Source organism: Molothrus aeneus, chromosome 1, assembly GCF_037042795.1.
Source record: "Molothrus aeneus isolate 106 chromosome 1, BPBGC_Maene_1.0, whole genome shotgun sequence".
In the NCBI taxonomy this organism is placed as follows: domain Eukaryota; kingdom Metazoa; phylum Chordata; class Aves; order Passeriformes; family Icteridae; genus Molothrus; species Molothrus aeneus.
The window spans coordinates 83,738,251-83,752,274 of NC_089646.1; the positions used below are offsets into that span (position 1 = coordinate 83,738,251).

Here is a 14,024-nt window from a genome sequence, read left to right on the forward strand (position 1 = left end):
GGGCTTAGATTGGAGTGCTAAAAATTGAGAGATTTAAGTGAATCAGTTACTGGTCAGAGGGGTAGCCCACTCTCCAGCACCATCCTTGAAGGCCAACCAACTATGCACCACTCCCATTCCTTTATGAGCAAACAAGAAACTGTAGAGTGACACCAGAATTTCAGCACAAGTGGAGCACACATGCCACCACCAGCACACAGATTCCACAACTCTACCAACACACATGCATAAGGAACACACCCCTGCAATTCAACCTGGGGAGCTTTAAATGGGACTATTCTGCAAATACTATGTACAAATTCCTACTTGCACTTACTTCTTAGGGCATTATTTTTCTATACAAAAGAGCAGCTAGTTGGCTGAACCATGGGGAAGTTGGTCCTTATTGTTAATTCTTGCCAGGCACAAACATGGGACACAAAAAGCAAAAGCAAAATAATCATAATCTCAAACTCATCTTCTAATATCCACTTGCATTTTTACACTTTCTCCTGTGCTATGATGTGGAGTACAGAAGAGTACTTCTGTTCTGCCTTTTATAAAAGGTATATTTGTTTTTCTAGAAGTGTTCCTGCCAAGGCTATTTGCGAGTAACAACAGGTGGCTAAACCAGATACCCACAGAGTAAGCTGAGTATTAATGGAACAAATATGTATGACCATAGTCATGAATACTTTGTGTTTACAATTTACACCTCAATGCCACTGGTTAAGGTCTTTGTCAGGTATTTTCAACATTAGCCCCATATGCTATTTCACTATACTGGTCTTTCTCTGACTATTTTCCACACCTTTGAATTCTCTTCCTTCCTGACTGCCTCTCAACCCCTTCCCCTCCACCTTCTTTGTCCATACAGATAATTTACAGTACCTGCAAAAGTTGTGACTGTGGGATACTGCCATTTGTTTGCTGGCACCAGGCAACCATTTGTTCGGGAAAGAAATTCTAGACACAAAAGGAAGACAATTGGAAATCACATTATATTTAAACACTTACAGAGAACTAGTGACATTTTCTTCCAGTCATTAATTTTTTGGAACTATCACTATTAAATCAATTTGGAGATCCCCTGACACAGAAAGTAATACTAGGGCTTTTCAAGTGCAGTTCTTCCCCTCCTTCTGCTCACCAGATGCCCATGCAGACAGACTGTGAGTTTTTAAAATATCTGATATGCAGCATTTCCTAAGTGCATTTTCCTCTCACTTCCTCTTCTAGCGAGGACTTTTGGGGATCTCTAACAGCCTCTACTTTCTTGGCAAGATAAGGATGAATGGTCCTGCAAGCTGAGGTCCTGCAAGCAGTGACTCCTTGCTTATTGCACCAATGACTTGACTTGAGATTTATTCCTCCAGTTCCCCTTTAATCTGCTATGTTTTAAAATTCCTGTATAATTTGGTACACTGAATTTACTATACACAGCAAAGACAGGAAATCTTTCTTGAAGTTTTTAAACATTATTTGAAGCATGGAGACATCCAGAAATGCCTGAAATAAAACAATGACTGATTATAACAAGATGAATCACAACAAAAACATTTCCAGTTTAGAACATTTGTCACTCTTCCGGCAATATAAATTTTAGTCTTTAGGGCATAAAGAGAAGGGCTGAGGAGGGATCACCCTTCTGCCAGGTAAGTTGCACAATAAGTTATGAAAGCTAACATTTACCAGATTCTCTTGAGTAGAAATAGTGCCATATGGCAACAGCTAATGCAACGGATAGGAAGCCTTCGCATTCTTACACCACAAGAATGATTTATTCTGTGATTGCAGGAGCCTGGGACTGAATGCCAAGCATTCTGGGTTTTACTCCCATGCTCTGTTATTAATTAAAATATACCACATGAAACTAATGCTCTAGCTCCTATGATACCAAAACTTCTGTACAACGCTCAGATGTTCATGGGTTATCAGATGGTGAGATCAACAGAAGTGAAAAACTAGGAACACTCCATGTACAGAAACGTTTCACAGAGTAAGTCAAGGCACAGACTCTGAAACAAGCACCAGCAGATGACAAATGTACATGCAAGCACACGTGTGAAGATGCAGCAACTGTGCACTTGCATCTATGAGCAAAGGAATGAACTTATCACCCGCAGTTACTTCAGCAATGAGTTTAAATATGACCTTGTGTATCTTTTTTCCTTCTCACACCACAGATGCCTGACTGACCCAAAATCTGTTCTTACCTAACCACCTCTGGATTACCCTTCCTCAGCTATCTCAATGGGGTTGCACCAGCTGACATTGGTTCATGACAACAGTCTGCTCCAACATAATTGTTTGGATAAAATGTGAAAAAGTCTTCCTCAGATGAGCAGTTACACAGGAACCAGCTCAAAATTACAACATTCAAAGGATCTGAGAAATCCAGGAATAGGTATGGCATGCAGTAGTTTTCAAGCATGGGTATACCAGGGATATAGAGAGGACAAGCTATGGTGATCAGTAAATGTGGCAGAGCACACCAGTAAAGCACAGCCATAGGTGAAACAATGTTCGGTAGATGTAATGATAAACTGGAAATTCCTTGTATGGAGTAAGTGCTTTAGGGGTCACCCAGATGGGTTTGTTGTTTTATTAACTATTACAGTCAGAAATGAAAAGGTTTGGATACTGCTTGTTATGTGATGAATTTGCTTTGAATCAAGGAACTTTGGCGATAATGAGTAAATTGCGCTTCTGATTGTTTTTCTTGAACTAATGAAAATTCCCCTGTCTTGGTCACTCTCCAATGTAACTACAGACATTTTGAAACAACATTTTGAAAACATTTGAGGTTTTTAGGCTAGGAGGAAAGTACAAGGAATTTAAACATTGGTTAAAATTTCTTTGGAAAGAATTCTCTTAGTTGGTTGCCTGTTTTTTTTATAAAAAATGTTTAAGACATAAGAGTGCCCAGCAATGTTATTGCAATCCACCCTTCTGTGGTGTAAACAACTAAGTAATGAGACTCACCATGGGATTTTTGAAAAATTCGTATTTTGCGTAATTCTTCCTGAACAAAAATTTACTTTCGCTTCCCATGGTGGATTCAACTTGGACTATGAGCTCATGATCTTCCAGGCACCTCTCTGTGGAAAAAGAACACCATGTTAACACACAGCCAACCAGCAGGAGTGAGACCAACTAAGAACAGAAGTTAAAACAACCCAGTGTAATTCCATTACCTTTTAAGAAATTAGCAAAACACGTTCTAACTTTCAAACCATACTGCCATGAGGCAATATTTTACTTTGCAATGTATTACAAAGTTTAACATTATATGACAGTGCTCTTCAAGGAATTCCTATATCAGGGTTTCATAAGCACAGACTTTTGAGAAAGGAATAGATTTTTTGTGTGTGCAGTAGCTACAATAATACAGACAAACCTCTTCTTTTGGCACTGGTTGTGTGCTGTGGAACTGGCAAGGTGAACAGGTTTAAGGGGGAAAAAAGTTACAGAAAGGCCACTGTTAGGTCTTGAACTATCACAGAAATACAGTGTTGTATTTGATCACACTCTATAAAACCAGTCCATTTCAAGGTGAACTTCAGGCCTTTATTGTAGATGCTAGACAATGGGGTTTATTATGGAAGAGGTCACAGGATCTACTTTACAGGAATACTGACAGAGACAAATGTTTTGTACACATGACAGGGCAATTTTCTGCTCTAGATTTGGTTACAAGGTAACTGCCCATAACCACCACTTCTCTGGTCAAAAGAATGGCACATCAAAGCATGAACAGATAGCTTAACAAACCCAATTCACTGAAAGCAGTAACTCGAAAGAAGGCAACTGGCTAAGTGTGCACTACTTAATGAACTCATTATCTTGACAAGTCTTCAGAACTTTCTCAGAAAATATTTAGGTATTTTTCAAAAGTTTTAACTAGTCAGTACTTGCATGCCTTATGTAATACAAAATTTAAAAATTAGGTCAAACAAAACATAACTTTTGCAAAACTTTAAACAAAATGCCTGTGACTTGCTGACCAAAGAAGTTTGGAAAGTCTCTTATCCACTTTGTGTTCCTGCAATGCTTGTATTCCTACAGTAAGAAATGCCAGAGTGCCATCCAAGTTCTCTTGGGGTGATTTCGGGATAGAAAGCAAGCAGTCATTGGCATCTCAGAAAGAGCAAGCTCTGGAATATTACTTGAATTGCTGAACTCAGCAGATTATGTGGTGTTCTTTGATTGAAAATTTAACCTATGACTGAATGATCCCATGATCTTTTTCTCTTTCACTTAGGCTGTCTGTCATCACCAGCTCATTGACGACTTCAGCATTTACTGTGCACTTGTGATATCCAGCCTTGCTCTAAATTGTGTTTTCAAAGGGGTTAACATTGAAAAACCTCCGTAGTGGGCTGCTCTCAAACAAAGAGCTGTTTCTTAGTGCATCAGGTATAACACCACTTTGAAGGGATAGTTCTTTGACCAATGTGCACAACAGTACTGCTACAGGGAGGATGTTAATAAAAGACATTTGGCACCACCTCAGCATTCATCACCTAAACCTACACATTTCTAGGGGCTTTGGAGGTAAAGTTTCAGGTATTGCTAATCTGGTGCTACTATCATGGTTTTTAAGCAACTGGTGAAGTCAAATCCCCTCCACATTGTAATGAAGACTGTGGGCTATGAGGGTGAGGGGCCTATTTTTTAAATTATGCTTCCTCCAAAAAACATTTAATTACATTGGTATGAAGCTTTATCACAGTATGAATCCCGAAAGATCACATGTCCTGTTACAGTCTAGTTCTGCCACCACCCAAAGATGTGGTCTTTGCTTTCCTAAGACATTAAAAATTGCTTGTCAGGGAAAAACTCTTTATTCTGTTCTGAGGAAATGAAGTACAGATGAACATTTGTCAATTGGTTTTATATTTCAATGTTTAGTTTGTGTAAATATACTTAGTGCCTGTTTCTTAGATGCTTTAGACAACTGACCTAGATGTATTCTGTTACTACATCAAAACCCTTCTGAGATTCTGTGGTGATACTCCCGCTGATTTAATGTTTATATTTTCATTTTAATGGTCAAAGCCATCTTGGAGAAAAGGTGCAGCATTTCATAGCATGTGCATGTAAAAAAAAGAAACTAGTCTTGGTTAGTTTGCTATTACTTAATAGTAATACATACACTTGGAAAGTGCTTGGTAATTTGCACTCGGTACAAATGGGATGAACTTGACACTTGAGCAACTCAGCCTCAGCCCTGCTTTGAGCTTCCTGCTACAAAACTAGAAGCACAGATGTCAGCCTGTTAAGTTCAGCTCAATAGGTCAGTGGCATTGCTGTTGAAGTGACCAGAAATGTGTGCTTCCAGTTTATCTGATAGGCTCCACTCAGTCTCCTCTACATGCTTCCTGGAACAGACTTTTCCCCCACCCCACCCAAGTTAATCTGCATTATTATCAGAACTTCTACTGAACTGCAGCAGTGATACAAGGTGGGAAAAGGAGCTGGATTCCATCATGAACAACTCACAGGCATAGCCCAAAATTCCCAATCAGAGAATCACTACAAATGACAGGTGGACCCCTGTATCAAAGAGCCTGCCCTGATTTTGCATTTAAGCAAACTGTTCCACTTTTAATTCACTCATATTAAGGGAAATCAATACACGTTGACAAAAACATCTAGGTACAAAACTGCAGCAATGTTTTCTTCTAACCCTCACATATTTCAGTCCTCTACATTCTCTCCTGCTCGAATTGTATTTAGTATGGTGTATAGTCAATTCTGGAACTCAAAAAATGAAGTGTGTAGGTAGGGAAGAATTCTTTCAGTGTCCAGGCACATATAATCACATGAATGTCTTCACCATTATTATTTTTGTTAATGTCCAATACATAGATCTCTGTCCTCGTCCTAAACTGATGATAGTTAAGTATAGAATAGAACATAGGGAGAATACTACATTTTATAAATGTGGTATTTATAAATATAGTTAGGTATACTTATAGTAGCAAATTAAATAATGGGACCAATTCAAATTTCATAGACTGCTTAAACATTGACTACAATGTTCTTTAGATATTAGTGGTATTGTGCAGCAGGAACCACTTTCAAATGTCAAATCAAGAAAGTCTGATGGCAAATTGTCACACCACTGCTTCCAGTGAGAACACAAATATTTTGTGCAGTCAAATAGCTGTTTAAAGTCACGTGTAAGCACACATTTTATTTGGAACATACTTGGCTATGTATGTGAAGTGAACAGCGAGGTGCAGGCTCCTTACAAAGTGGGACCTCAAAGACCAAAGCAATGATAAATATGCAGCTGGCTTCAAAAATTTCATCTTGTCCTCAGTCTGTCCAATAGTAAAACAATGAATTGGTTCTGCAAACCAAGCTCTTTTGGAGAGTACTATTAGGCAAAATACAGGGAGGAAAAAAACATAATGAACTAAAGGAAGGAATTCCTCTCTTTTGGTGGGCTTCAAGACTACCACCTAGCGCATTAAGTCAGCAAGGATGTACTGTATAAGAAATAATATCTTCTAGAAACACACAATTCTGACTGCTCTTTAACCATATTTCTCTTCACACTATGTATTTATTCACCATTGTTTCATATTTATACTAGCAATCTTTTATCTAGAGGAACAAATATGGACCATCAGATGCCTGATAACTTCATCCAGGTTGCAGTCGCATTACTACCTTGATCTGACAGTCTCCAAAATACAGGAAAGCATGCAAGCTACAGAAGAGCTAGGAATAAGCAGCCAAATAATAAAAAATTCAAACTGCAACCAAAACTGGTGGAAGCATGAAAGTTGGTATTTAAAGTTTATTGAGTATGTATACTTGAGACCCCAAATTCAATAAACTGGATAATGTTGTCTCCTGTTAAATGAACTAATTTATTCCCTTTTCTGTCCTCATCCTTTCAAATTTGTGAAATCTGTATAATTACATTTTTTAAAATTCTTTAAATATTTTTTGTCTGTTGGCTTTACACCCCCAAAAGCTGCATTACTTCTCACACAGATCTACTTTGTGGCCTACAGGGGAAAGCCCTGGGGCTGTCCCTGTGGAACCAAGTTTGGTGGCTGCTGAAGCCCCAGCCTGCACACCCCACTTCTCTGGGGGCCCGCTTTGTGCTTCAGTGTGAGACAGAGGTCCAAGGCAGGCAGGTCCCCATGTATATAAATGCAGCCCGATAAGTATCTTGCTCTTTTCCCATCATTGTTAATTACCAAGTTATTTGTGTGTAAACAGAAGCTTTTGATTTCCTAATCAGCCTCCTGCCCAATTCATTCAGAGATGTCACACACCAGAGTTTGACAGCACAATTAGTCACCATGGAAGCTATTGTGATGTCACAAACACTGAATTGTGGCATCATTGAATGAATCTGGCAGGAGAAGGATGTTGGTTACAAAGGAGAAGGCTTCTGTTTACACAATACCTTGGTAATCAGCAATGATGGGAAAGAGAATATAGAAAAAGAGAGCCTGGTAGTTTAATGAGCATTGATAAAACTGAATATTTGTAAAGGTTTTTGGAAGCGCATGTGGCGTATTAAGCTACGGAGATAAAGATTCTGTAATTTATACCTTAATTCTTCACCTCATCCTATGTCCTCAGAATTGAAAGTATATCACAAACACAGACCAGAGAGTGTTTCATGTTAATTTTTTCATATATTTCTACATTAGGAGAGATAATAAAACCATTAGCTAATCAGGATATCTCACATGTTTGGGGTTTTTTTAAAGTGTTAGTCCGCAGAGCAGTGAATTTATTAGTGTTTAACAGTATTGGTTTAGGGTATCACATTTCCAGCAAATCATTTCCTTTTTTTATTCGTAAGGGTTCTGAATTACATTTTTAGACATAAAACCCCCTCTGTTAGCTACAGATAGCATTCACAATTCCAGTGCTGGCGATCGCAGCTTATGATTTGCCTTCCTCTGTTTTCTAGAAAAAACATTCCCCATGAAGTATATCGACTAATACTCCAAATGCTATACTTTTTAAAGCATTATTGTTTGCCATGGAGAATTACAGATAGTGTTATCTGGGCGATACGCTGTTGCGAGCTGCACAGCAGAACCCTGTAACTAATCAGTGCCACAAAATAACAGGAAAAGCAAGACTGAATAACATAAGATCCTTTCAGGTACTGCAATTAAACCAATTCACAGCGTTATTTAATTCCCCACAGTTCTTCCTCTTGCTGCCTTGTTGAAACTGTAACCATGACACCTTAATTTCAATCAGGTGGAGGAGCTGCTGCCTGGAGAGCAGATACCACCGCTGGTCCAGAAATTGCCCATGGATTTGCGGGTGGTGCCACCATTTTTTCCCTGTCTGAAGTCAAGTTTAGCCAACCCCCTCCCCCACCTCAGCATGTCTAGCTTTCATGAGCATTACTGTAGGTATGTAAGGCTGAGTCTGTTCACCCAGGTCTCCCAGCTGGTGATGAGCTGAGCTGTTTCATAGGACCGTACTCTAAGGATCAAGCTTAATTTGCCTAAGCTGTTTATTTGCAATAGCTTCAGACACAGCAAGGTAGCAACAGAGCACTAGCATGAAGATTAGACAATTCTTCCTTTTTTTTATAATTAAAAAACTAGAGGATGGGAAATAAGGGAAGGACTTAAAATGGTTTAAATGCTTAACACATCAAATTGTAATACACAGAAAGCACGTATGTGATTTCAGCTAATTGTACAAATAAAACCAGTGGAAAAGAAAACGTTCCGTCTGGAAGCACATTTATATGAATTACACATGTTTTATGTTCCCAGGTAACCATGCCACCCCTTTGACCATTCCCTACCTAATCCTAGGTGAGGGTGATGCTCCACTAGAGTCCAGCTGTTATCATCCACACAATGACTTTTGTAAACGAGCAGCTGACAGAGGTCCCTGGCTGTCATGTCTGCTAGAATCTCGACCACTTTGCTTGTTCCATCTTCACTAAAGACTTTTACATCCTGCAACATAAAGGGTACACTTACAGATCAACAGCTCTGAACATAGGCAAACCACACAGCTACTGTAGAAAAGCATCATCCTCTCGGTGTGAGGGTTCCAAGCACCTTGGCAGCCAGGACAAATGAAATGGATGATTCACTTTATAACACTTTCTCTCGATGCCCCCTAGACCTGTTTCCCCACCCCCCTCCCCAACACCTCCCTGCACTAAACAAAGATTCAGCAGGGTTAATACAACCACGTACATAGGAAAAGTGAGAGAGCAGGTTCTGTATAAAGCTGTGTAAGGTAAGCAAACGTGAAACAATGTCGAGAGAGTACTTTGGCAACAGTGGGCGAGAGAAATCACATCCAGTCAAACACACACAATTTTCATTGCGATCCCATCAGAGGCCTCTGAACATTCACAGAGGAGCAGGCCAAGACCCCAAAGAATAAAAATGGCTCTCTTGTTCCCCACTAACTTTTGATTGTTTCGTGTGGGGAAGTCCCACTCGCAGTTTGCCGGCAAATCAATTACCTAGCACAGTCCACACATTTCTCTCCCTGCCCTGACTTCTCTTTTGATCCTAGCCTGAAAGTAGTTTGAAACCAAATGTGCATACGGTGTGCATCCTAAATATCAATGGGGATGAGAGAACAAATCAAGAACCTTCTCCCCCACCTCCTGAATTATACAGATGCTTTCCTCTTTGCATTGTTCTGCTCAAGCGAGAGACACTTCCCACAAAATTATTTCTCCGGGCAAATGTGCAGGTCCCAGATTTAAATCAACTCCGCGTTTAAAACGCTCCGCATCCTAGCGAGAGAAGGAGAGTCTAACAAAAACCTGGAGGGTAATTCGATATGGAAAATCTTACCTCAACGGCACGTAAAAGGCAGCAGTCGGAAGAACAAGATGGCATTTTAAATGGGGATTGCCTCTTGAGAGTTAGTTCTCTGCCTCCGCCGACCCTCCGCAGCCTGCGCGGCTGGGCGCCTGGGGTGCCGGCGGCGTCAGGGGCGGCCGTACCCTACCTGTCACGTAGCCCCTGCTATGGGGACTGTTTCTGGGGAGGGAAACAACTCTGCCAGAGCTCCACTCAAAGGGTTACACGCAATCTTTGCGGTAGTGAATCAAACCACACTGTGCAGACCAATCCTAGCCCTCCCTCCGACTGATGTAATCATTTCCCACACACTATCAGACTTCCAAATTATTCCCGCCTCCCCCACCTCCCCCCCCCCAAAGGAAAAAAAAAAAAAGGAATTACAAAGGAAATGTGTTTTTTTTTATGACGACCCCGGGGTGGTTGAGACCCCTGGGGCGGCGGCGGGGCGGGGCGTGGGGAGCCCGGCACGCGTGTGCCGCTGCTGCCCCGGCGCCGGTGCCGGTCCCGCCCGCAGCCCGGCCTGCCCGCGCTAATGTCATCGCCTGCAACTTGGGCACTTGAACTTCTCCGCCGCCGCTCCCGGCCCGGCCCGGCTCCGCTCCGGGCCCCGGCGGTGCCACCGCGCCGGGGGCGAGCGAGCACGGCCGGCGCCGCCCCCACCCCCCGCTGCCCCGGCTACGCACAAATTCGAGCCCGGTGAGGGAGGAGTTAAAGCCTCATCCAGTCCAAGTGACTCAAACCCGCGCGTTCAGGAAACGGCTTCATCTGACAGCAGGGATGAGCCAGCTCTTTCAGAAGTGGGCTCTGGAAAGGAGAGGAGGGGGAATCCCGGTTGCTCTGGGGAAGGCATGCGTGCTGTGCAATGTTACGGCTGCACTCCTGCCAACGCTTCGCCAAGCCAGAGGCATCCTCATACACGCAAGAATTTGTTGGGCGTGGGGGTGTCCCCGTTTTCTGTCCTGCGGGCAAGTCTCTGTTGTGTGACTGGCGCCGTGTCGCAGCAGAGCCCCGCATCGCACCCGCAGCGGTCCCGGCCCGCTCCGCCACTCGGCAGCGCGCCCGCGGGACGGGGGGACACGGGTGGATCGATGCCCGAGACACCCGCAGGCATCGCACCACAGTGTGCGAGTCGGTAGCGCAGCTCTCATGTTCCTCCCAGGATGGGCAGGCACACCGAAAAGCCAGCACGCAACAAGACAGAAAGTAGCTATTCTGATTGCTTTAGTGGGGAACAGCAGGGACTAACACCCGCTTGATTTTTTTTCTTCTTCTACTTTCATAGTATAACCATCGGACCGAAAAGTTGGTGGCGAAAGAATTCCTTTCTACTTTCAGCTTACTCTGCACGTAACTGCACTTTCTGTATTGAAACTAAACTATTTTGGATGGATTTCCTGCTTCGGGAACCAACCTGGTGACATCATTCATTCATTAGTCACGAGAAGCACAGCCCTTTGCTCTCTGCCTCAGCTTTCACAGGGGAGCCCGAACCAGGAATACGCCACAGCAATCGCCGCTTTCGCAACACCTGGAGGGCAAACCCCGCCTCTTTTCCTTTCCTGCAGGGAACAAGGCAGTGATACAGACAGCACCTGATCACTGTCAGTGCCAAGTCCCAGAAGAGAGGCAAAGCTCTTTTGCTGAGGGTGCCTCTCCAGCCCGTGCAGGTGGAAAAGAGAGAGCTGTAAGATAACCACCACACTTTGCTCCCAAGCATGGAAAGCCTTAATGCTGTGTGGCCACTGGAAGAAAGCTGCAGCTGTCTTTTATGCTCATTCATGCTGTGCTCTCTCAGTATGAAGTAAAGGGGTCAGGGGTATGTGTCGCACCCTCCCCCTCCTTGCCCAGAGTCTAAGCTCATGCTGATGCTGATGCCAGCCCCCCTGAAGTACCCCAGCATTTCAAACTACTGGATACCCAACACTGCAGTTCGGTGTACTACTACTGTGATGCCATGTTCCCTCCTCTGGAGAGCCAGGCCCTGGAGGCAGCACCCACTATCCCCACACCACAGCCACTATGGAATTGGGTTACAAACATGGGTATGTTCATTCATGGGACCAGACAGCCCTTGGGGTGGTAACAGGGCTCTTAAGGCACTGCAGCGAGTGGAGTGCAATGGGTGGGCAGCATGAATGCAGCAATGAGCAAGTTAACCTCACTGACTATTTATTAATAGTGCTGTGTTTGCCATCAAGGACAGTGCAAGGCCATGTATCACCACTGACATCACAGATATAAAACACTGCATCAGGAGGGGATGTAATGGCCTGAGCTGAACCCTGCCCCAGGGGACGGGAGAGAGGCAGAAGTGAGATGAAACCCTGTGCCTCTGCAGAGGCAGGAGTGCAGCAGCCCATAAGAGGCTTACATGGAAGGTGAGGGGATTTTATGCCCCCACACAACACTGCAGAGTTACGAAGTATAACCACAAATACGAAACCAGCTTGACGACAAAACTTCACCTTCAACTTTCTGACAGTTTCTGTGACAAAAGACGCAGGTAACAGTATTTCTGTATCACTGAGAAAACTGAATTTTAAGTCAATCGGTCAAATCCAACTCTCTCACTTTTCCTTTTTCTCTCTTTCTTTTTCCTAAGGAAGCACCTCCCACTTTAAGGGCTCCCTATTCAAACTTCATCCAGCAGAAACACTGTTTCATTTCCAAAACTGATTTAGGGCTTATTATCTACAAAGGAAAACTAAGCAAGATTCACTCGAATAAAATACTCCAATAATGAAAACACTTAGCCTGATGAGAGGTTCAAAAAGTTAGTCTGACACTTTTGCACTGCATCCCTCTGAGAAATGCAGTGAAATGCAACAGCAGACTGCCTGCAACAGTGATTTACAAAAGGCCCTAATTACGTCAGCAGCACAAGGCACCTTCTATTCAAAATTAAGGTTAAGAATGCTAAGCCAACCAGAGCGCTATATTGGCTGAACATTCAGTGCTTTACAGCGCAAAGGAGCAGATAACAGACTGCACCATTGTTCTGGGAAGAAGTCTTCCCCCAAGCTTTTCTTTTCTTTTTTCTAAAGACAAAAAAGACTTTAAAAATTAAAAATTTAAAAGAACATTAATATTCATCACTTCAGAGGTTTCATATAATGGGTCGCATATCTTGAGTATCTTCATGGCTGCTTCATCTTCCAGCCTCAGTTCCTCAACCTCACTCAGTATTTCGTGTGTATCAAGTAATGCAAATACTTTAGGAATGTGAAGGGAAAAAAAAAACAACAACAACAAAAACTAGAAAACCCAAACAGTCATGTGATGGTCACATCATTTTTTCTCCATTTCTTATGCTATTTTTTTCATTTTTCTTCAAAACAAAGCCTATAACTATACACAGTGATTACAGAAATTCACTCTTTTACATGATGTTATGCTAAAAATCTTCAGTGGCAAACAGATTTACATTTGCATTCTACAATCTGAAATTAAACAGCGTAATTTATATCAATGTAGACCAACCCATGTTATCCTGGGCTATGACTCCAAACATAAGAAGGAAGCACCAGTCATCAGAAGGCCCTCTGACTGAAATCTTATAGATCAAAGGTTTCAGTACACTAGTTCTTTATAAGAGAAGTAGATCAGAGACTTCACAGAAAGCTATTAAAGTACACTGAAAAGTCATTACTGAGAGCTGCACAAACAGAAAATCAGTCCAGCAAGTTTTGACTTCCATCTCCCAATTTCACTCATCAAGACTGTTCAGACAATCAGTTTCGTACATAGAAGGAAAATGGAACTGAAATCTATGCATGCACCTTGTGCAACCAGAAGCGCTATTTACTACAAAAGGCACCTATGTACCAGGCAGGTACTTGCTATTTTCACTGGAACCCTGTTTTGATGAGATCTTTTTTCTAAAAGCTTTTTATAATCAAAGCTTATCAGCTCACAAGAGCAGAGTCAGAGTCACTGGAGGAATGAGGAAGCTTTCAATTAGGATCAGTCAACAGAAAGCCGCTGAAGACTCAAGCTCAGCCTGCAGGCTACCCTTGAACTGCTATTTTCCTGGTTGAAAAAGCAACAAATAAAGGAAGGTTTTGCTTCCTAAAGTTACAAACCTTTGAAAATGAAAGGCCTCTAAGCATGCTCTGTGCACACCTGACAGGCAAGCAACTCAGTCAACCACATCTACCTGCTGGAGCACCAGCCAGTCCCCCTTTACTTGCCCAGCAGCATTAA

General features: G+C 42.4%; 1 protein-coding gene across 2 annotated transcripts in view; it reads right to left on the minus strand.

Annotated features, from left to right (window-relative positions):
• GRB10 (growth factor receptor bound protein 10) overlaps positions 1–14,024 on the minus strand; it is a 145,473-nt gene that overhangs the window by 15,303 nt on the left and 116,146 nt on the right. For both annotated transcript variants that reach the window (XM_066560074.1, XM_066560066.1), the window contains 3 exons: positions 8,792–8,948; positions 2,965–3,080; positions 871–945 (listed from right to left, as the gene is read on the minus strand). In XM_066560074.1, the coding sequence (XP_066416171.1) occupies positions 871–945; positions 2,965–3,080; positions 8,792–8,948 (348 nt within the window). The remainder of the gene's footprint in view (positions 1–870; positions 946–2,964; positions 3,081–8,791; positions 8,949–14,024) is intronic.